This window comes from Hippocampus zosterae, chromosome 1, assembly GCF_025434085.1.
Source record: "Hippocampus zosterae strain Florida chromosome 1, ASM2543408v3, whole genome shotgun sequence".
Classification (NCBI taxonomy): domain Eukaryota; kingdom Metazoa; phylum Chordata; class Actinopteri; order Syngnathiformes; family Syngnathidae; genus Hippocampus; species Hippocampus zosterae.
In genome coordinates, this window is record NC_067451.1 from 9481795 (window position 1) to 9506579 (window position 24785).

At 40.7% G+C, this 24785-nt stretch overlaps 1 protein-coding gene and 1 long non-coding RNA gene across 9 annotated transcripts in view; both read left to right on the plus strand.

Annotated features, from left to right (window-relative positions):
* Positions 1-24785, plus strand: part of LOC127607610 (uncharacterized) — a 95676-nt gene that overhangs the window by 58021 nt on the left and 12870 nt on the right. The gene's annotated exons all lie outside the window — the stretch shown is intronic.
* mbnl3 (muscleblind-like splicing regulator 3) lies at positions 3863-24634 on the plus strand. Of its 7 annotated transcripts, none has more exons than XM_052070901.1 (7): positions 3863-4800; positions 11710-11874; positions 12797-12994; positions 13065-13289; positions 14787-14934; positions 16199-16296; positions 17618-24634. In XM_052070901.1, exons 1-7 carry the CDS (start codon positions 4627-4629, stop codon positions 17633-17635), a joined length of 1026 nt encoding a protein of 341 aa, XP_051926861.1. In that variant the 5' UTR covers positions 3863-4626; the 3' UTR covers positions 17636-24634. The 7 variants fall into 7 exon arrangements, with proteins under 7 accessions (XP_051926861.1, XP_051927037.1, XP_051926706.1 ...); XM_052071077.1 differs by having other exon boundaries at positions 3864-4800; positions 17615-17759; XM_052070817.1 differs by having other exon boundaries at positions 3865-4800; positions 16196-16296.

The following is a 24785-nucleotide window of genomic DNA, read 5'->3' on the forward strand; positions in this document are numbered from 1 at the left end:
TTATATAGATGTTTTCTTTCATTACGATATGTTTAATTGTATTTCACGTTTTAAATGTAATTTCCATTGACATGTACTTTTCAAACTGCTGTGATTCTCACGTGTACCACTAGAGCGAGCCCGCGTAGCATCTCACTTTCTATTTACTGTACTGTGAATTTGATTTCGTGAAGCCCCTTTAAATGGTTTATGTCTGGGACTACAAACCTTTCCACTAAAGGGCGACAAACGCAACACTTCACGTAACAGTGTCATGCAACGTTTTCAATGTGCCATTTTTTTCCTAATAGGTGGGGGCTATGTTTATAAAAATGGCCATATACCGGTACATACAAAAATTGATTGGCCATTATTATAGGATGGTGACAATATGCTAAGTACCGGTAATTCAAAATATTGAAAAACAGTAACTCTCGCCATGGTGTTTTTGTTGATAAGGCCAAGTTTCCATATGAAATCTATATTTTCTGTCATAAATTATATAAATATTTTGGAATGCTCCACAGGTATACAATATTCAAAATCATACACATTGAATTGGTCAAGAAATGTGGAGGCTGGAGGTGAATATGTAAATAAAAATATGCCCTTGTTTTGAACATTTTGGAAAATTTTGGAACGAATAGTTTACGTGATTGTTTTCGTGAGTGAAACATGTTATCTACCGGTACTTGATTTGTGAACTTGATTGCAATACAAGAAATTAACTAATACATTTTTGTCCTTGTTTCCAAGGGTCACACACTCCACCACCTTGGCACGCTGTGTTGCCACAATATGCCCGCATGCACGCACACACACACACATTACCAAATGAAGAATTGCAGACCCATTGGTTCAGTTATCATTAGAACCAGCTACAACAAGAGCAAGGAGAATAGGCAGAGAAGGTCCCATACCAAAATGTAGTAAATGTGTTTGTTCCCATAAAGGAGAAAGAATATATGCGTGTGAGTTTTATTGAATGTTGTTTGTTTGCGTTGCTGCTCCGTGTGTTTTAATGTAGCAGTCGTTTGTAGGTTTAGAATTATTCTTAGGGATGTCCCAATCACATTTGTTAGCACCTGAGTCTGAGCCCAAGTCACTTGATTTTTAGTATCTGCAAATATCGAGTTCCGGTCGAATACCTCATCAATGCTTACAGAGTAGAAAAACAATGCTCAGTTATCTCAGTCTTATAAAGGCATCCCATCATGATACGGGTACATTTTTATCTGGCTATAATTCAGCAAGGGTTTCAAATCAATTAAACAAATTGTCAGGGATTTTCTTGGACGAAGTTAAATAAATGACTTGGCACACAGGAGAATTGTCTTCAATATTGGCGGGAGCGGATCTCTGAAAGCGAACGACAGTTTAGTTGCTCGGATGATACACCCTCGGCTCCCTCTCCGCCGGTTCGAACTTTTATTACAAAATACAATAAAGACACTGCCCCAGAGATTTGCATACCGCACCCCCGGTCCGGCCCCTCGGTAGTGATCTGATCTACCCGAATACAGAAGTCACAGACTTAGCTGATGACAAATGTCCACCTGGCAACAGCTGTTCTCAAACTGTCTTTTGGTATTTAACAACTCTTTGGTCCCAATTTGTTTATTCCCACTCTGTGATTGAATCTAGCCTTCGCCCCCTTGCTTTGACGTGATTACTCAAGAAAAGGCCTTCCGCCCAAACGGCCGACACCTCTGCGCTGAGCATGTCCAGACATGCCCAAATTAACCGAAACTTTAAACATGATACAATTTTGTTCATAGATCACAAATCCAATATTTTATTTCTGACTTTAGAAATTGAGAAAACGTAAAAATCTGTTCCTGATGTTAGCTTTAAGGTGACGGACTTTCGTTACAGGAAATGGTTCAGTTGAATATTTAGCTGTTGAAATATGCATTGTTTAATTCTCTTTTGTTTTATGTTCTGTCTGTATGCGTCGCTACTCCATGTGCATTAAAGTGGCAAGTAAATTATAATAACATCTTGCTCATTTACATTAGCCCATCAATGGTGTTTAGCATTATACATTAGCATCAAGCTAGTGGCCTAGCCAAAATGGTTTGTTTGAACATTGTGGTGTTTAAATTGTGTACATTATTATGTATTTACTATATTTGTTTTACTAAGATTGACTAATTACTTGAAGCAGGCACATTTCACCTCTTGTTTGTAGATCTCTGCCAGCAAAAGTCTTCTTTTCCTTTTCTCAAAGTGATGTTATATGATAGTCTCCCATTCCTTGACAGCGAGAGTTTGAGAATCAGCATTAAGAACACTTTAATAAGTGTGATTTAATATGATTGTGGGAGAGGTATTGCAAATGTTCACCGATTGTGTCTGGTTTTATATTCCCGCGTGAAACACGGGACTTCTATACATAGTCACTGTGTCCTAAATGTGTAGAAGAAACACTTTAAATGTTCTCTCACTTTACTCCCTTGTGGATTCCATTAGGAAAATCAGCTTGTGGCTCTGCCATGACTGTACTGTGGAGGGAGCTCTGAGTGAAAGAGAGGAGTCACTATGGAAACATCTGCAGTCATTGGCCGCCCGCTTTGCCGATTCCGGCTGCCCGAGGGATGCGATTGGCCTGCTTCCCTTCCTCCCACCTATTATTCAGCTGGCTGGATAGTGTGTGCCTGGCCGGTAGGGCGTTAAATCATCAGCGTCGGCTCTTGTCAAGGACGCCGCCTCGCTCTTAAGAGTATGATTCATCTCATATTAGTCAGTGGCTCTGTTGGGATGATTGAATGATTCCAAATACAGGAACTGTACAGCAAATAAATGAGACATTACCTCAAAATACTTCAAGTGTGTTTAACATTTGTTACTTTTAATATAATGTTCGATAGAGTTTGCTATTAGGGTCCCGGAAAAAAAATTAGTTGAGGTCATTCAGAAGTCAGGAACCAAAAAAAAATGTACTGACCTCAGTGCCATCCTACAGGAGGTATTCATTTTCACAAAAGTGTACACTGCAAAATGCAACGGTGGCAAAGCATTTTATTTGAAGACTTACTTTGCTCCTGCACCTTAGCATGTCTTAGCCTTCACAAGTGCATCCAGGTATCCCTGCCTTTCATCCATACATCCATCCATTTTCTAATCCGCTTATCCTTGCAAGGGTCACGGTTGTGCTGGAGCCTATCCCAGCTCTCTTCGTAGGCAGGGAACACCCTGAACTGGTTGCCAGCTAATCGCAGCCCTGCACTTTGGTTTAGAGCTAATACCTGTACACACTCTGATAATGAGAGCGCCACTGCCACCTACCGTAGTGGATGTATAATTACACTTTATTCTTGTGAGGCAAAAAAATATGCTCCTTGGGGTCTCTCTCTCTCTCTGATTTATCGAAGGTATACACTCTTGCCCATTCCTACGGAAGAGGATTAGGGCCAATGAAAAAAAACTAAGTTGGCAACATTCTTACTTTTATCTCAGAAACTGTGACGTTATTTTCAGACTTCTAACTTTGTGACGTTCCTGGAGCTATGAATTATGTGTGTGTGTGTGTGTGTGTGTGGAGGGGGGGGGGGGGGTTGTGGGGACATCAGCGTGTGGTGTGGCTTTGAAGAATGAACCGAATGTAGTCACTTCGCAACGTTTTGCGTGGCTGAGGATTGTCGGAGGACATCCTTTCACTTTCGGTGGAGCAGAGGGTGAGTAAACTACGGAAGACGATTAGGGCCAACGAAGGGAGAAAACAATTTTGGCAATCATCTCATTTATAGCTCAGATTTGTGACTTTATTCTGAAAATTCTAACATTAAATTCAAGAGTTCGGAGTGTACAGGACAGGACAAAGGAATTGCCGACCTTGTTTTTTTATACTTCACTGGCCCTAATCCTCTTCCGTACATTTCTATTTATTACTTCCTCCCTCCTCCCACTGCTCCCCTCCCTGTTTGTTTGTCGTCGCATGTTTCTTTGCCTCCCTTCCTGCCTCGTGGTCATCATCAGCACCCTCCTTCTCTTCCGCCTCCTCTTCTTTCTCCTCCACCTTCAGCGCCGCACAATCTTTAATTGGTCGTACATGTCCATTTAGTCTGTCAACCATTGTGTGTGTGTTTTTAGCCCCTTTCCAGTTACGACGAGGATGATGCGGAAGAAAAGGATGCAAAAGACGCTAAAGTAAGAAGAAGAGGAAGTGGGACGTAAGGAGGAGCTATTCTTTTTATTTTTCTGGGTGGATGAGGGCGGCACGGTGCCAGCTGGTCTGGAATGCAGACTCCAATTGAACGAGCTGCACCTTTTTGTCTTGAACGTTTCAAGGACGCCGACCTGCTCAGTGACTTCGTCGGACAAACGCGCACTGCGGTGACTGCCTCTGCCTCCAACATGTTGACGTGAATGCTACGGCAACGCAGGGTGGGCCTGGCACTGGCAGCCTACCTCCACCTCCCCTCCCCACCATGCCACACTGATGTCCTCGGCGCAGTTTAGTTTTTTACCCCCCCATGGACATTCAACCCTGCTATCTCATCCCAGTCCAACTTCAGCTGCCACTATTCCCAGCAAGAGCCAATAAAGCACAGCACCCCTCCGCAGAACACCCCCGCCCCCCCTCCTCGTGGAGATTTTCCATCCGCGCATCGTCGTTTCCGTTTGTTCCAGTGCGTCTCGTCGGTCATGGCGGTGAACGTGAGCGTGGGCCGGGACACCAAATGGCTGACCCTGGAAGTGTGCCGCGAGTTCCAGAGAGGCACCTGCTCGCGCTCGGACGCCGACTGCAAGTTTGCGCACCCGTCGCGCAGCTGTCATGTGGACAACGGCAGAGTCATCGCCTGCTTCGACTCGCTCAAGGTAAGCGGGTGGCGGACAGCATAATATTTGCGCTGTCGCTCGGGTTGAGCTGCAGGTGCGTCACTGTTTACATTGGGAAGCTGGTTTCCGTTAAAGCATCTGTAAATTGAGGGGTTTGCTTGCTCATGACACAAATACACTCGTGTGTAGGTCTGTGGTTTAATTTCATTCCAAGTTCACCTTTATCACGTTACAGCAAGACCATAAAAAACGCAGTTGAATAATGCATTGTGCTATTTGTAAAACCACAATGAAACATGCATTTTACTCCAAAATAGTGTTTTGCCACAATCTTTTGAGTTGTTGGTTCCAAGGAAATACAGTGGACCCCACATATTTGCAGTTTAGCAGCCACATAGTTGCATATTTGCAGATTTTTTTTGGGGGGCGATTAAAGAAATTGTCTCCCTTATTTTATTAAACAATGTTTTTGAGGGGAGTCCCCCATTTATTGTGGAAATGCTATCCATTTCAGTATGTGTCACTTATATGCAGACTTTCATTATTTGTGGTAAGGCCTGTTCCCGAGCTTGAATTAAATTGAACAGGTTCAGTTACATATCATAGTGCCTTGACGCCATACTGTGGCGTCTTGGTGTCAAGAAACTTTGTCGAAGTTAGTTGAGGAGTGTCATATTGACCAAAGTAGCCATTTGCCACCATTTCTTGGCACTTTTTTGGCACCTTCATGTCAGCCAACAATGTTGAGGTGAGTGGAGGATTTTCATTCATAATTCAGAACAGAAATTGTGACCTTGTGGTGTTTTGTTGCTACTTTTGTTGCTAAACTATATTGACACGAGTTTTTGTTGAAGAGTGCTTTGTTGACATCTTGTGATAAGGAACTACAGGTATATGAAAATTAATTGAGGAGCTTTATTTAGACAAACATAGTCCCTCAGCCACAACCTTGGTTCCAAGGAACTATGTAGACGTGATTTGGGGAGTTTCATTTTCAGTAGGATGCTCTCTGGAGTTTCATATTTTTAACTCATTCAGCACCAGCCAATTCTAGACCAAGTCTGAAAAGACGTTTAAAAACGTCTGTGGGAGTGAATGAGTTAAAAAAAAAAACTCGCAGAATGACTGCTCGTAGTTTGAACAACTCCCAAGCCGCGGCACTCTTAAGTTAAGTTAGCAATGTTCCTTTGCATTGATTGCGAAAATTATCCCACACCCTGTCTACCACATTTATGAGCAGTACAATCAAACAGGTTCCTCCCACAATCCTTGGGTAGCTTCAGTTTGGCTCTCCTCTAAGAAAGTGACACCTGCAGGTGTGTCTTTTTGTTCAAAGGACGACTTGTCAGCGCCTGGCGTACGAGCTGAGGAGCCTTGTTAAATGTGCGTGAGCGTCGGCCAAAAACACATTTCGAAAAAACACCTTGTGCACTTAGATTATTATCATCAGGATTCAGGTTCCTTTGGCCAGATAGTAGATTGAAGAACCAAAATACTTTATTTATCGTGAAGAAAAAAAAAAAAAAGTTTGTTTGTCTTGGTGATATTATGAAAGTGGATCATTTCCCACACCCCACCAGATGATCTCTCACAGCTCACTGGTTGGGAATCACTGTTAAAAATAAATTTACCACAAACTATGTTCCCGAAACATTTCAAGTAACATTTCAAACTCATCTTACAACATTAACCCAAGAAAATAAACGTCTTACTGAGAGTTGGATTTCATGTGACAAAACCGTAACACGTTCCACATGATTCCATTTCCACACATTTCCCTGACACTAAATACTATGTTCTGACAGAGCTTTGACGGCATCTTTTGCCATTTTTAGGGTGTTGCAGAAAGCCCACAAAAATATGCAAATAACTTACTTTTTCAGCAAATACCTGGAGAGAATATGAGCATAGGTTCAACATAAAAAAAGGGTGAATTTGTGAATAGGTTGGGGTTCCCTCTACTAGTGATAGCAAAGTGATACCTTGACTTACAAGTGCCCAATTAAAAGGTTAAAGGCATAAATACAACACCAGCGTTACGACTTTCACAATGTTTGTTTTTATCCAACGTAGTGCTATTTTTCCTTGTTGAGGATGAACAAAATTGGGGAGTGCTGGCTTGAAAGGATGAATGCCGTTTCATTATATTTCTACGTTGAAAATGAATTTGGTACATCTCAACTAAGTCAGATCTTGACATGGACCGGTCGGTGGCTGCCTAGTGCGTCCGAAACCCTCAGTGCAGCGGCACTTGTGACTCACACGCCTTTGCTACTCATCCCCAATCCAAAGCGTCGGAAAATATGGCTTTACTTTTTTCAGGCTTTCAATAAAGCGCTATGCGACAAGTCATTGTACGACAAGCCACGGGAGACTTTTGGCCAAACTTCCGCTTCAGAGTTGTGGTTCAAGCGTTGCCTTAATTTGTCTCCCTGATTTGGGACAGCTGCATGCAGCACATTAACACATACTGAGCAACAACCCTTAGAAAGCCAGTACACAAAGAGAATTAAAAATTGTGTATTTAAACATCAAAACGTTCAGTGGTTCCAGATAATTTTGTCTCCTGAACATTGGCTAGCTTGATGCAAGAATACAAATCCAACTCCAATTAAGTTCACAAGTTAGCATGAACTTAGAATGTTATGTCTACAACACATTCCAAGAAAACTGGGTCAGGGTCATGTTTACCACAGTGTTAAATCACATTTTCTTTTAACAACATCCAATAAACGTTTGGGAACTGAGGACGGTAATTGTTAAAGCTTTGTCTGTGGAATTCTTTCCCATTCTTGTTTGATTTACAGCTTCAGTTCTTCAACAGTCTGGGGTCTTCGTTGTCATATTTTACACCTCATAATGCTTCACACATTTTCAATAGGGAGACAGGTCTGGACTGCGGGCGGGCCTGTCTAGTACCCACACACTTGCTGTTGTAACTCGAGTTGACATTGTCTTGATGAAATAAGCAGGGGCATCCATTAAAAAAAACATTTTTTTGGTTATGCTTGCATATATTTCTCCAAAACCTATATGTACCTTTCAGCATTAATGTTGACTTGACTTGACTTAACAGATGCGTAAGTTATCCGTGCCATTGGCACTTAAAACAGCCCCATACCATCACAGATGCTGGCTTTTGAACTTTGCATCCATAACAGTCTAGACTAGAGGACGCTTTTCCTCTTTTGCCTGGTGGACACTCTGCCTCTTGTTCTTCCTCTTATATTACGCTGCTGTCTTCCAGTAGCTCAGTGCTGCCCCCGGGAATGATAGACGAACAAGGAACTGTGATATAAAAAGGTCCACTGTGCATTCAGGGGGTCTGATGATATGACATTTTTTAAGCCTTTGTTGTTCAAAGTGTGGCTTTGCGAGATGTTTGGTGCCTGCTGAAAGGGGAAAGTGCGAACGAGACGAGTGGTTTCATATACCAGAGCAGCCCCCAGCCTCCGTTTCCTTGCTTATTGAATTTGAATGCATTACTGGTCCATTTTCCATGTGATGTTCTCCAGAGCAGCATAGGGATGGAGAATGGAGAGTTGAGGGGGGGATGAGGGGGCCTAGCAACAGCATAGGCGTGCGTAGCCATTGGATAGTTTGATCTTCCTCAATGGCAAGGCTGTTTTTAGCGCAAAGCAACAGTCTGCCTCGGTATTGCTGGCATGGAGGGCAGCAAGAGGCCTGCTGCCAGGTGGACGCATTGGAGGCCTCGTGTGACTGTTTCAAGCACACCCCCTGCCAAGTTGTTACCGGCCAAAGGTCTTGTGATACGAGTGTCCCAAATTTTCCAAGATACAAGCCATTGTTCTGCCGCTGATTTATTTACTTATTTATTTATTTGTTTTTGTTGCTTTTACTTATAAGCAAGACTGCTGTCAGGCTGATGAATAAAAAATAACAATCATAATAATAATAATAATTAAATGATGTGAAGGAAAATCGTAAATAGTACTGCGATTTATCCATTTGTGTTCATATTGTATTTAATTGAAAGATGTTTGTTGTTATTTTTTTCTCTCTTTCTCCTTTCTTCTTTCTACATACATTCTTGCTGCTGGAGGCTGTAAATTTCCCCAGTGTGGGACGAATAAAGGATATCTTATCTTATCTTATCTTATTAGCCCTGTATGGTGGCAGCGGACTCTACTAAAATCAGCAGTTTGGTCGTGAACACTTTTTTTCCTTTTTTGCCACCCTGAATTAAGTTTTCTCTCAGACTAAACAGAAGACAAGCAGTGTTAGATGTATTTAAAAATAATCATATAGCCTCTGTTAGCTTCATGCTAACATGTCATGGAAAACACCATTGACAGTATAAAAAAAATGCAGATATTTAACAGCATCATCATCCTTTAAGCAATGGATAGTTGTACACAAAATTCAGACACACACTTGCTGACTAAGTGGAAGCTACATGGAGGTCATTTTGAACAGCCGACCTGCAGTGGGGGTTTTCAGGGTGAATGCAGTTCCTTCCGCCTTGGTGACATCCAGTACAACTGCACCAACACCTTTTAGGATGTTACCGCACAAGTAAAAAACATTTAGTTATTCATTTTAGACGCATCGCCGTCCAGCCAGTAAAAACCATGTACAGTGGTCTATTGAGATATGAATGACCTGACATTTTCAAGATACGAGTTGTCGCTGCAAGCGAAGTCAACTAACTTCACAACGGTCAGCGGTTTACCCCATAGTAAAGAATCCCTGAAAAAAGTTTTCAAGCTGTTCATAGCACTCCCAGTTGAGGTTTGCAGTCCCACTGACACATAAAACAAAGAAAAGGCGAATTTTAAACAACCATGTAACCTCTGCTAGCTTAATGCTTACATAATGGCAAATCGTCAGAGGTGGACTAGTGACTACTATTGGTTTTGTTGTGTTGTTAACCTTAAGCAATGGCTATTTTAACAAGTTTATGGATAATATAATTATTACACGCATATATTCTTGATCCGCTGTCGAAAAACAACAAACATTCCTGTGCTTTCCTGAGACATTCCCGTCAACATGTACAGTATGTCCCTTATTGTACTGCCTCCAGGCGGCCATAACGAGCAGCACAATGTACGTTGAACTGAGACAAAAATGTAGGAGAAACTATTTAATTTCTGTTCATTCTGTTTAATTGTATAATTACTGCCATTTTAAGAGAGGTAGAATATGATATTATTGGTTTTTTTAATCAAATAACAAATTACAAACAATTTTGTTGATTTTCAAAAATGGAAACTCCAGACGAAAGAATGCGAAGGAATTAGGAATTTACAAAATTGAAGTTTGGCTTTTAATATGAGACTTAAATGCAGTTGAGAACATATACTTTTTTCTAACACAAGCAGGTTTCCTAAAATGACCCTAACACTTAGGTTAATAAATACTTAAGGTTAATAAAAGATGGTAATTAGCAATTGGCAACAGGGATCGGTGAGACTTGACCATCTGTTTGCACTCGAACTTTATCTCGTCAGTCTTGTTTGTTCAACTTGTTTGCCCGCAGGAGAGTTCACAAGCTGCGGCAAATGTTCAGTGCAGTTACATTTTAGTCAAGGAACTATACTGCACTATTTCCAAAATATGCAAATTAGCAGAATTGAATTCAACTGTCCGTCATATTGGTCTAAAATTGTGAGAGGTACTTACGGCATTGCATCATACACATATAAGAAGTCGACCGTTTGAGGCAGAGTTCTCATGAGTGAGTGTGAATGCTCGTTTGTCTGCCTTGAGATTGGCTGGCGACCATTCCATTGTGTACCACGCCTCCCATACAAACTCAGGTGGGGTAGACCTCAGTTTACCGCGTCACCGGTAAATTGAAGGCAAGTGCTTCAGAAATTGAGACAGATTGACCTTCTTTTTATGTGGTCAATTTTCTTGCATGTCTGAATTGTCTGAATTGTGCTTTGCTCAGACATAACGTTGCCAAGTGCATCTCTGACCATGTACAATTTTCGAGACAGCTGGCGCATTACTCATGAATTACCACGAGCACCTCAGAGACCTCATTAGTGCTTAATTTCAACAGCACTTACAAAATGGCGCCCTGTATTTAAAGCCCATTTGACGTGTAGCTAACAAGTTGTGTTGTTTTGCCATGCACATGGGAAAAATCTTTCAACTCAACTCAACTGTATTTATAGAGCGCTTTCAAACAGCCATCGCTGAATACAAAGTGCTGTACATGGACCATGTCATTATTTGAGCCACAAATTAATTTTATTGTTGTTTTTATTCTCATTTTGTATTTCTCACTGTGTGGTGTGTGTGTGTGTGTGTGGAAAAGTAGCAGTGTAAAGGTTTATAATTAGCATCTATGCTCATTTCTGTTAGCCTTCGGTGGTGTTTCACTTTATATGTTAGTATTAAGCCAGAGGGCTTTCGGGACAAAAGATGAAATTGTTTAGTTGAACATTTGGATGTTTGAATGTTTCATTTCCTTTAATGTGGGAGTTTTACAATAAATTTTAACTGGGAGTAGGTTAACAGCTTGATGCTAGTAGTGCCTCTTATTTGGACAACTGAGCAAGACAGTCTTTTTTTAAGGGATGTTACATGATATTCTTCCACCGTTTGACAGTGAAAGCTAAGGGAGGCTTTAAAACATCTCTTTTATTAAGCGTAAGTGTGTTGGAGGGATAAAGTATTTAAAAATGTTTTCAAATGGTCTCTGTGTCAAACTACAATAGGGGAGGTCTGTGAGAAATGGGGCTTTACTTTACAACCCTTCAAATCATTCTGTTAAGAATTCCAAGATTGTACTGGTGCTTTGCTTTAAGGTGGTCTGAGCAACATGATGCTTGAACTAAAATCTGCATCTGTGATGTTCATCTTTTGTGGTGACCTGATAATGTCCTACTGTTTCATAATGGAAATTATTGTGTGGTCTGGTGTTTGGAGCAGTGTGCAGTGTGTCACCTCTCCTGTTCTTTTTTTTTTTTTCAGGGCCGGTGTGCGCGAGAGAACTGCAAATACCTGCATCCTCCTCCGCACCTCAAAACCCAGTTGGAGATTAACGGCAGGAACAACCTGATTCAGCAGAAGGCCGCCGCCGCGATGTTGGCTCAACAGATGCATTTCATGCTCCCCGGAGCGCAGCTGCAGCCCATTGTGAGTCCACCAATGACATCCATTCGCAATTCTTAAAACACAGTGACTCAGTGAGCCACTTGTATCTCATTGGATATATTGCAGACCCACCTGACATAGGTGAAAATCTGAATCCTGGAAAAATAGTCTGTGGACTTAATGCTAACATTCATTCATTCATTCATCTTCCTAACCGCTTGATCCTCACTAGGGTCGCGGGGGTTGCTGGAGCCTATCCCAGCTGTCTCCGGGCAGTAGGCGGGGGACACCCTGAATCGGTTGCCAGCCAATCGCAGGGCACACAGAGACGAACAACCATTCACACTCACACTCACACCTAGGGACAATTTAGAGTGTTCAATCAGCCTGCCATGCATATTTTTGGAATGTGGGAGGAAACCGGAGCACCCGGAGAAAACCCACGCAGGGGAAAAAAAACCTCTAGTTGAGCGAATGGATATTAGCATTGCTCTTATATTCTTCATTCTGTGTGAGAACAATGGCTATTAAATTGGCTAATGGTTGAACTATAGTACAGTGAAGGGTCATCCATTTCTTCTTTCCTTGGAATTACGCTTCATGTATTTCAGGCAAGCTCAGTGTTGCCCGGCACATTGTGGCACAATGTGGTACTACACTGAAGGCGTGGAATTCTTTGGATTTTTTTTTTTTTTAACTATAAAAACGATTGCTTAAAAATCCGCGATATACTGCAGCAGGAGTTTGCTGTACTATGATGACCAACCGACAGCTCGTAACTTCAAAAACTTTTAAATAGGGGCACTCTCAAATCAAGGCATCAATGTAAGGTATACAGTACACTTTTGGTGACATTTTCGTTTGGTGGTAATGGCATGAGATGTTCTAATGTATATTATGTACCTTGGATCAATAAATGTTGGGAGGCACTGATGTAGTGAACGCCAGTTTTTGAAATCCACAGACAACATTCTCCATGACACCCTCCCTTACGACCAGTCCCAGTATGGCATTCAGTCCGTACCTAAGCCACATGGGCATGGGCTTGATGCCTGACCTGCTGCCCAATACACCCCTGCTGGTCCCTGGGAGTCCTCCCGGCCTGGCGACTATGGGCAGCGGCACCGCCGTACACAAGCACGCACGCACCGACAAGCTGGAGGTATGCGTTTATGCATTTTGTGTTGCTGTGGCGCACGCTGAAAGGTCAACGCGGGTCATTGCTCTCGCAGGTTTGCCGCGAGTTCCAGCGTGGGAACTGCACACGCGGGGAGAGTGACTGTCGTTACGCGCACCCCTTGGAGGCCGGCATGGTGGACTGCAATGAGAACTGTGTCATCGTTTGCATGGACTACGTGAAGGGACGCTGTGGCCGGGACAAGTGCAAGTACTTCCACCCTCCTACTCACCTGCAGGCCAGGATCAAGGCTGGGCACAACACGGCTTCTGCCACCTTGGTGAGTCACACTTCACTTCCCTGCTAGGGAGGTCAATACTAAGTAGTTATTCGTTAACTATGTCAGTAGATACTAGCTAGGTAGGAAGGTAGGTTGATAGAAGCTAGAAACAAGACAGGTAGATAGGTACTGGATTGGTAGGTCGGTAGATAGGTGAGAAGTAGAAACTATGTAATTAGGTATGCAGGTAAAATTACAAAGGTAAGTAAGCATTCTCACATTCATTAATGACTATGAACTTTAATGATGCTAACATGCATGCCTGAGATGAGATCCGAACCCTGAACCTTAGACTGTGACACGGTGCTGCCCTAAAAAATTAGATGCACATTTAAAAATGTGTAGACAGAAAATTGCAGGAAGCCCTATAAAAAATCCCCGGAAAAGTTGCCCGTTTTGCTCCTTGCCTGACACTCAGTGGGCTGACGTCACGTAATCCCTTACTGCATACGGCAGCGCCCTCTAGTGGTAATTGTTAGATATTTCTGTAAACCAGGGGTCCCCAAACTTTTTCCTGTGAGGGCCACATAACTTTTCCCTTCTCTGATGGTGGGCCGGTGTCAGTTTGTAACATCAACGATCGTAGGGGAGCTTAAAAATTTATTGTTTCCCAGAAAGCCACACATAACCAAATAACCCTTTCCAGGTTCTTTACAGAAAAAAAGTCAGGAAACAAATAATAACAGTATTAATGAAATAAATAATAACTAAATAACCCTCTCTGAGTTCTTCACAGAAAAAAACAGGAAATAAATAATAACTAAACAACTCTCTCTTTATAGCTCCTTGAAATCCACAAAAAAGAGTTCTGCCATCTACGAGAACACCACCTATATTGTCTTGTTTATGTCTGCTACCGTCTTGTTCACGTGTTCTACTAATTGATCTGAGACACGACTAAAACACTGAAACATACTATGGTGTGTAAATAACTCTGTGACTTTGATTTCAACCCTATTTGCGTCATGGGTCATTTTGCCCAGAAGACCACCTTTGTACTTTTTTTTTGTACAGCTTCCATGGAAATGTGAATAAAAACAACATTTCATTTTTTCTGCAGTTGGGGACAATCTAGGAAAAGTCATAACATTTCAAGTTAAAAAAAAGATCATTTAGGGGGGTTTTGAGGCGTTTTTAACACAGTGATGGGTCATTCTGACCCATGGACAACAGGAGGGTTAGAGGGCCGGGTCAAATGTGCCGGATACGGCCCGCGGGCCGTAGTTTGGGGACCACTGGTGTAAACGGAAAGCTATGCAATACAGGGTGTTTACAATTCAGTTCCATTCCTACAGTACTGACATCGCTTCACTGTGTACGTAAATTGAAACATGTAGTAATCTAAAAAGAACCTGTGCTAAAATATTAAGAAAGTTGTAATTATCGGAAGTAAACATGGTGTATTGAAACACCAAAGCGTTCCGACAAATCTTTTCATTGGTTTTTGAATGTAGGGTAACTTAATGCTCTTTCATGCTCCGTGGTGTGTGTGGTCAGGGTGGTCCGGCGGGAGCCATGCAGTCTCTACCAAAGAGGCAGATGGTGGACAAGAGCAACGACGCCCCCGTCTTTAACCCCAACGTGTTCCACTACCAGCAGGCTTTGGCCAGCATGCAGCTGCAGCAACCGGCCTTCATCCCCACTGGTGAGTGCATGGCTGCTGTGCAAGCCCCTCCGAGACATTTTACCCTAACGCCAATCTCTCATGTGATGTGTACCCTCCAAGTGCCAAAGGAAGTTGCCTTTTTCCGAGAAACAAAATCCTATTTTTTTTCCAGATAAAGTCATTCTATTTCAAAATTCAACAAGGAGAACAGTCACAAATTTATTTTTTGTTGCTATTCACCTTTTATTCTGGAAAAATAATTGTGAAGGAAATTCACTGTTTAAAAAAAAAAAGGGCCTCGTGTTTGTTGTCCACATGTAAGAAAAAGTCATCATCTTACAGCAACAAATTCATTTTTGTGTTCTTGAAAAAAGGTTGTAATGTTATCAGACAAGTCATTTAAAAAAATACCGTATATATATCTTTACAAGAAAAAAAGTGTAATTTGTTGGTAATAAATATCAGGATTTGACAAACTTGAGTCTTTTGTTCAGACTCATTACAGTATGACATTAAAATCAATCTTCTATAAGGGGAAAAAAGTCATATTTTAACAAATAAAATTAAAAAATACAACTTTAAAAACACATCCTCGGTTTATAAAAATCATCAATGTCACAGGAATGAAAAACCTGCCCATTTTCAGGAGAAAATTAGGTCAGTAGTGTTACAATCAATTTATTTTTTATTTTTTTTAGAGTACCAAAAAAATCACTGAGGTTCAAGAGAAAAAGCTTATAATGTTTCCAAGAACAAAGATGTATTTCGTCCAAATAAAATGAGAAAAATGAGCAACTGGGAATTCGCTGGTCTGACCGGATTAGTATGACACATCAAACACATCAAAGCTGTAATCTGATTGGACTAAAAATAATTACCGTCCCCACACATGTACTGGAAGCAGCTCAGTCGAGGCAAACGCGACTCAATCAACACAAGAAATCAAAACAATTTCAGGATACAGACATTGAAATTTAGCTCTTAAATGTATTTCCAGTGAATTTAATTTGTTAAATGTTACATTTATTTAATATTTTTGAAATAGGCCTGTCATTTATTGATCATTTGCCCTTTTCATGTCCACATCCATTTTGAATACAATTGTCAGATATTGCCGTCTGATCACATTGTATGACTCCATTAACTATTTGTCACTAAACTTAATACTTGTCTTTTATTTTGTTTGCACGTTCGGCGATAAATCATCCTGCCAATGTGGCTTGACCCGTGGCCATGGTAACCATCTCATTCCTGTTCCCCCTCCCCTCATCCTCGTCCTCTTGTCTGCTTGAAAAAAAAGTAGCCGTGATGCACGGCGCCCCCGCCTCCTCCTCTGCCGTTTCGTCCATCTCCAGCGCAGTCGCCGATGTTCCTTTCGCCGAATCTGCCGCCTCTGATCAGGTTTGCTCTCATCTTGTCTTTTAATTCAGCTCTGTAATACGGAAAGCCGTTCAAGCAATTCTCTCTTAGCATATCATACCTTCATATTTATTTGCTGGATGGCCATGCAGAAGAAGGAAGATCGAACAGTCATTTGGGAATTGTAGTTTATTGTACTTTATTGTACAATACTGATTGGAATTTTATGCTGGCCTTTTTTTTTTAACTCTTGCGCTCGACAAATAGTCATAAAAAATAAAATAAAACTAAGAATAAAACTAAAACAAAACAAAAGTCACAGGCGTCATCATTGGCATTGTGTGTGTGTGTGTGTGTTTGTGCGTGTGTGCGTGTGTGTGTGTGTGTGTTGGTCACATTCTTTCGATTATCTTATTTCACTTGTCCAGTGCATTGCGCAGAAGAACAAATGAGCATGCAGGTTAAATAACTACAGTGGGGGGAAGGGGGGGTAAGTTATGCTGAATTTATTAAATAAATCAAATCTCTTGGCGCACCACCAAACAACAATGTCACAAAATGCATGCATTTAAGCAATATACTGAATATTCACACTTCAACATCATGACCTTGAGTGTGATAAATGTTTTTATTAGACACTTCTACAAGGACCGTTAATTAGTTTTACAGGAAAAAGTGGCAACAAATGAAGAACAGCTTTGTTATTTAATCAGGTATTTGACTCCACCAACACAAGTACCGGTTGGTCCACAAACTAGTGATAGGCATGAGCGCAACATGCTAACTAGCCAAATTGCCAGCGTAAACATTGACCTGAAAGAAGGAAACAATTTTTTAGTGAAGCCGTTTCTACAGATCCGCTTTCGCGTACAAGTCAAGCCACGTCAAGTCATCTTACGCAATGACATCCTCAGTGTGAAGTCATTGCTGGGTTAAAGTGACACAAAGTAGGTTGGAACAAAACATTAGCCACGTTAGGATGCTCTTGTTTGCCCCTTCATGTGTTATTCACCTGTCTCTTAAGCGCTCCCGGGGGTTAGGTGACATATCCGTCACCTTTGTCTTCTCCTTGCCTTTGTCCTCATCTGACCATTATTCAGACTTCAGAATAAACGTTATTGCAGAATAGACGCCCATCTTGGAGTCACTAATTTAAGTTAACCCACAGTAATGTTCGATAACTCACAGTATTGTTTAATAACCACTGACCGTGCGTTTGTGCCTGGTTAGCTGAACACAAATCCATTATTGTGTTCTACGAATGGCACCAGGTGGATCTTCAGTTTTGCCGTTTTGTTTGCAGTCTATTTTCAAGTACAAACAATGACGACCCAGTCCTTTCTTCTCACATGTCTCCCAGTAGAGCCTTCTGAGCTTGTGATCTCGGATCCGGTGGAGCTCCACTGCGTTCCCGTGGATATGCAGTCCCACTTGTGTCCGGTCGCCAAACTGCTGATGGTGGATCACGTGGCCCTTGATTCAGTAAGCCTCTCTCCAAATGCCACTTAAGCAACCCTTCCACCCAAAAGAAAAGTGTGCCTCATCAACTGCACGCCAACTTTGGAAGCTGCACCCAAGATACGTCACCTTCTTATCAGCCATACAAACCGACACCTTAAATATGCACTAGGCGTGCATCCTAAATGAGCTGCTGAGAACTAGAGTGGGCTTCGTTCATTTTTGCCATTTTGCAGGAGAGAGATTTTAAGTTTTATGGCAACTGTCAGTGTTTTTTTTGTTTGTTTTGTTTTTAGAAATAATAGAGTATAAATATAATGTTTGATTTTACATTTTGAATATTCAAATTGGATCACATTGCTTGTACTTCATTCATGACTGAGATACTATCATCATATTCAGTTTCAAAGGTTGTATCCTGGTCAGTATCATCTAGATCAGGGAATGACAATTGGTGGCCCGCGGTCTGCCCGCGGCCCCTCGATCACAAACTGAGTGGCCCCTTGAAAAAAAGAATGGGGGGATTTTTTTTTAACAAACCCCAGTTCTTTAAAAAAAAAAAGATAAATATTCAATATACATATTCTGCAAAATTATATATACAGTATGTGTGAGTATATGTGCATATATGTAAATATATATATATATAAAATGTGTGTATATATGTGTTTTCGAAAGAAAAAAATCCAAAAATCACCTATGAATATGCAAATTCACAAGTACTGAACTGCAATTTTTGATTGACTATAGTTTTAAATTGTAATATCACAATTCACCACTAGATGGCAGACATGGCTTACTTGTGCTGAGACTGGGTCTGATGCTGCCATATACACTAGCATGTGTAGGTTTGTGCTGATTTGGAATGATATGCAGGGCAAACATAGTACCTCAATAAACATTTTGAGTGAGTTGCTTTTTGTGAAACAGTAATGTACAAAATCAGTGATCAAAATAAGTCCAAGCATCTACCAAATCTGTCAATATTCCAAAAAAGATGATAAATGTGTTTCAGTTGCACTGGCACCCAAGGTAAAGCACCACTTTCTTTTCATGCCTTTTAATCTCTAAAGCTGACTTTTGAAGTTGCTGGAATGTGAGTTGGCCCAGTGGTACACTGGTGAATTCCAGAAACCTGCGGAGTGCAACCAGGGGCTTCAAGTGTTGATTCGGACCAGTATTCATCTGAACATGACAACAATGGAGTTAGCCCATGAGTCAGTTCTCAGTAGCTCAACTTGTCAAATGAAAGACACACACAAAGAAAAGACGAAATCCCCAACTATGGGTTGGACTCATCTCAGAAGGCAGCAGGCCAACCTTTGGACTGGTGACAAAAAAAATTGAGTGGATATGGGGACCACATCTGAATGACGGACTTGTGACAAACCATCACGACGCGTTTGCAGATGGCCTCGCGTGTAAGTGCATTCACTTTTCATTTGTGTGACATTGGCTGGCGCTTACGATGTCGACTCGTTTGGGATTTTTGTTTTAGCTGCAGAGGAGACTTCACGCAAACTCCAAAGTTCAGGGAACATGCACTCTCTGTCATGTTAAAAAAAAAAAAAAGTAAAAAAAACTGAGAAAAGTACATGCGATTGATAAATATCCATGATATCAAGGGATTATTAAAAAAATGAATTAATCATCAATAAAAATGTTTATCCTGTATGACAGTGGTTCAAACCTCTGCTATATAAAAAACAAAACAAAAAAAACCCCCGAGATTATTAGAAACGGAAGATAATATTCATAGATCACACCTATCCTGATAGAAATGATAACCACTGTAGTTATGTTCACTCGTCATCGTCGAAATGAGGGCAGGTGCACAAATAATTGCTTTGCACTTTTATTGTATTATCTGTTTTGGGGTTTTTTTTACACTTGTAAGGCAATTAAGAATGTTGAATAGTGACGTCAAGCATTGTCCGGACAGTGTGACCAGTTTGAGTGACTCGGCTCCATTTCCAACTTCGTCTGGGAAAGGTATTTTGAAATGTGTCCACTGTAGTTATGTACAGTAAAAAGAAAAAAAAAGCCACTCACAGAAACATTTATGTTTACAAGAAGGTCTATCTATAAACATATCGTGTCACATACGCAACTGTAGAATATTGAAACATAACTTAACTTCACTGGCAGGTGAAATGATGACAGCTGTTTTCTTTTGTGTTCAGTAAGGATTGTTTCTTCATTGCGGGGGAGGAAAAAAAAAACACAAAGCCTCAAGAAGCTTCATTTTGGTCTCAAGAAACAAAAGTGACTTTGTGATGTTGACGATAGAATGAATGCAAACATTTCAATTGGGCCAAAGGCATCTACCGTAATATGCAAGGAGCTGCACCATTCGATGCAATGCTGGATCCTACACGTGCATGTCAACTTTTTAAATGTCCTTTTCGTTCTGCTTTGAAGCCTTTCGAGTTGAATGTTTTTGACGCCATAGAATTGATTCCCGTGCGCGCTGGCTTTCGAAGGGGAAATTGAAACTTGAAAAACGGTTCAGTTGTTTTGCGGTGGTCCAAAGTCGACAGACTTTAAGATGGTCAAAGTTCACGAGGAAATAGTTTTAGGTTGGCAGCCGTTTTGCGGTGTCAGTTGTGTGTTGCGAAATCCCTTTGAGCTAAATTGCAACGTGCCTCTTTCAAATTCCTTCACTGTCCTTTGACTTGAAATGTTGAATTTTGTACAGGTCGTTGAGCGCTCTCTCAGACAGCTGTGCTGTCTTATTTAGTGTCAGTGTGATCGGGATGGGGAATTGTGTGAAATGTGTGTTTGGTTGGTTGGTGCTGAAGATTTTGCACTCCGAACAAGAGTCCTTTTAAGAAATCATATCACAGTTTTGTGAATGCATCCAATGCTCGGAGGGTAACATTGTAGTGGCCGTGTAAAAGAGAACTACCGGTAGGTTTACATGGATTCATTCTTCACGAAATCACTTGGATAACATGCTATGTGTATTCGTGGCACACAGAAACCATGGAAAATACACATGTATACACATTGGAGTTTTTTTTCTTGAAAATGTACAACTATATTTCGAGTAAAAAAAATACATGTATTTGTCTGGAAAATATGTCACATTTTTATTTTGAAAACATGTGACTTAATGTTTGTCTGATTACATCGTTTGATCTTGAAAATATATGATGATTTTTAAAGAACTCCCAAAATGTTCTCCAAAATACTGTATATGACTTAATTCCTGTAATATTACAATTTTGCATGACTATAATCTCATAGTGTAATTTATATCTGTATATCTATATTTTTGAGTGGCCCGAATACTCTCATACCATGTCAACACACATAAGTGCACTCAATTTAAAAAAAAAAAAAAACCTCCCTTCAAAGTCTTTATACCCGAAGTGCAATCAGAATACGCGCACGTTTTATTTGCAGCATTTGAAATGGAAGTGTATCATCTTGAGCACAACTCTGAAGCATCATATCGGTTGCCTGGTCGAGAAATCAAAGCCACCAGGTTTTTCCTCTCGGTTCATCTGATGAATAATTGTGAATGTTATATTCGTGTCATTTTAACGAACCTGCGATCCCCCCAAAAAGTCAATTTTTCAATGTTTGTTTTTGGAATGTGGGACGAAACTGGAATACCCGGAGAAAACCCACACAGTCACAGGGAGAACATGCAAACTCCATACAGGAAGGCCCAAGCCAGAAACGAACCCTGCACTTCTGCACTGTGAGGTGGATGTGCTAACCAGTTGAGTTCAGCATTTTTTTAAACTGAATTTTTGACACTGAATTTTTTTTATGATAAAATATTTTGGTGTGAAAGACTAACAATAGTCAGATAAGGCTCAATATAGTGTAAAAAATTCAACAGTATTTTTAACTGAATTTTTTGATGGTATAGTAAATGAGTTTCAAAAATTCTAAATTCAGTGTCAAAAATTCTAAATTCAAAGTCAAAAATGTTATGAACTCTTTTTTTAACGTTTTTTTTCCACCAAAAAATTGAGAATTTGATGTAAAAAATGTTTTACTTCAAATTCCCGATGGTGAAGGTGTACTTCCATATAAAAGTGATTTGGGCGTGTAAAGCGATAGCCTATCAGGGAGGTAAAGGGACTTTTGGACTGAATACTTTCTTTCTTTTTTTTTAAAATCATTTCAGAAGTGTTGAGAGACAGTCCACTAGTCTCCTTTTTGGAGTCGGGGGAGGCCAGCTGTGCTGGCTGATATGACATCCATGCTCTATGAATGTGTGATCTTCACCTTGTATGCACTTATGTACATATTATAGAACTCTGTCTAAATACCCCCCGCCCCAAAAAAAATTGAATAAATCTAGACAGATGGGTTGCATAGAATGTCTAACAAGTGTGTTGTTCATCATAACACTGCTGTTTGTCTATTATTTGAGTATAGTGTAACGCTTCATGTCCTTTTTTTCACATATATGTATAATCTTTTTTGCTCACTAAATGTTTTTTAAAGAATATATTTAATTTGAGTAAGGTCATATGTTGATGTCAAATAATCGTGAGGAAATGAAAAACACAACAAGTGTACCTTCTAGCAATAACACTAAAATGTAGTAAGTCTGAAGGCGTCGTAGCCAATCACTAACCTATGCTAGCAGTCATATAGTAAATATTGTATTTAAACTGTTCAGGCATAAATACAAAACAATCTAATGAAAAATATTAATGACAGTAACGGTAACTGAGCTTCATGACCTTTTCTTTAATGTCCTGCTTATAAACTACTTCTATATGACTATGACTACCAACTTTTTCATACTTAGAAGTGGCTCTTCGCTTTCCACTGGGTTTCAACTCCACAGTGGCAACCCGAATTTGGAGTTTATTCGGTAGCCTATCATTTACTCATGCTAACATTAAGTCACAATTAGTTGTGTGGAAAACATCTGACGGCGAGAAGGGGGACCCTGAGGAACGACTGACATTGGCCCATATCAGTGTCAAAATAACGACATTGCTTTAAACACTGCAATGACAACGTATCGAAATACCCTGCGTTGGGCCCCTTCCTGGTCAATGTTGGATGGTGGCTAGTAGGGGGCGAGAGTCTGTTGATATTGGCCCATATCAACAACACTTTTAGAATCCTGGTGTTGGCTTATTTTGGGTGGGAGGCCTCTGTGGTCCCCCTTGCCTGGGGGGAGGGACGTTGTATAGAAAACTAGGATCTCCCCTGTCGTGTTCCCAAAACTCTAAATTCCCCTTGGCTTTTTCGCCACGCGTTTGTTTTTGTGGGTCGAGGCGTTTGCGCACAGCAGGTTTGGACGTGCGCTCTGCATTTTATTTTTTGCTCCTCCAGCCTGCTGTCTTGTTGCCAGAGCGCTGCTCCCAGCTGGAGTGAGTCATCCTGACAAATTGTTTCACAGCCATCCAACTCGCTCATATGAACACTAGTGCAGACTGGGGGAAGGGGATGGAAAGCTGTTTGAGCATTTATTCCGCATCCATGATGTTTATCTTTAGGTCCATGTACTAGTAAGCTTTTTATCTTCACTAGTAAGACAACCAATTGTACTAGTAGAACAACTACCATATGTCTTACGAGTAACATTTTTTTCCATCACTAATGCCTACTGGAACACAATTAAACCTGACAAGTAAACTACTGCGCTGCACTAGGAACACTACTAGGCGTCACTAGCAGGCATGTGCCACACATTAGTAGCCTCCTATTTGCCCACAAATAGTTTCTCCTCATTGATACCATACAGTTGTTATATTACTGCGCCAAAGTTGACCGAGTAGTCAAGGTCCATGTACGACGACACTGTTTGTCCTCAGTATTAAAAAACAAAAAATTGTGAACTAGTACAATGACTATAACTTATTAGTAATGTTTTTCCCAAATATTAGTGCCACTTTTGATATGTAGTATATAATTAAACCATACCATTAAACTACTGTGTTGCACTAGGAAAACTCTTAGGCCCAACCAGTAGGCATGTGTCATGCGCTAGTAGCATCCTGGCTCCTTGTGGAATGCCAAACTTGTTCTGTTAGTGTGCAGAAATGCAATGCATACGGTAGTGGGGAAAAATGCCACTTGTAAAAGAGTCCTTCTAATAGGGCACTGAATTGTTTTGATACACTTGATATCATCTTTAGGTCGAAGCGTGGAAAGATTCATTGTTGGAGCATGGTGAAGTAGTGGTTCGTCGAGTAGGCCGAGTGGCACTCGTCGTGAAAGAAAACATATCTAGTAACACAGTCATTTTACTAGTTCGCACAAGTCGTTCTACTAGTGTAAAAAAGCGTATAGGGGACAAAATGGTATTCGTAAGACAAGGTCATTCTACAAGTCTGCAAAACTGTCTCACTAGTGAGAGAATACTAGTACATGGACTTTAACCAGTAGTATAACCGTAATACTAGCAGGACTAATGCTACGAGTGGAGCAAAACCGCACTAATTGACAACTGTGTGCTCCTAGTACTGCTATTGACATTATAAAATTCTACTATTAGATTTACTATGAATTTATTGTGCTAGAAGTAGTAAAAGTGCACAGATGTCAACGAGTGCACAGTTTTGCCTCATTGGTAACAGTTAGTCGTTCTACAAGTATGCCAAACTTGTCCTATTCCGGTTACATCCATTTTACAAGCGCACAGAACTATGTATGACTGTAGGACTCAAATGTGATTTTCTGTTCATGATTCATGTTTGATACTTGTGTCCAAAATGTCGAAGAAAAGTCCAAATTGTAGTTGTTGGGGAGTTTGAGAATAAGCCATATAAGGAAACACTGCTGTTCATTGTTTGCTTGCTTTTTTTTTCTTCTTCTTGTGCTTTCTACGTACCGCGCTACTTACCAATCGCATATATGATCATTATGATCGTTATTATGAGTAAGGTACTGTGCCTAATATTATGCCCTTTCTGTTTAATAAAAACTCATTCCGATCTCACTGTGGTGTTTTCGTCATTGTTTGCAGCACTTCTTTTGGATCCTTGCGATGTATTTCTGACCGACAAAATGTAAATAAAATAAATATTCTGTGGGGGTAAACTAACGGGGCTGATTTTTAGCCCAACTGTCACCTTTCAGTCAACATCAGC

Bases quoted from the DNA above. Each gene is read 5' to 3' on its own strand.
- mbnl3 (XM_052070578.1), top strand. From the start codon at position 4,627: ATGGCGGTGAACGTGAGCGTGGGCCGGGACACCAAATGGCTGACCCTG. The intron at 4,801-11,709 runs GTAAGCGGGTGG...TTTTTTTTTCAG, and splicing joins CCTGCTTCGACTCGCTCAAG to GGCCGGTGTGCGCGAGAGAA. The intron at 11,875-12,796 runs GTGAGTCCACCA...TGAAATCCACAG, and splicing joins GAGCGCAGCTGCAGCCCATT to ACAACATTCTCCATGACACC.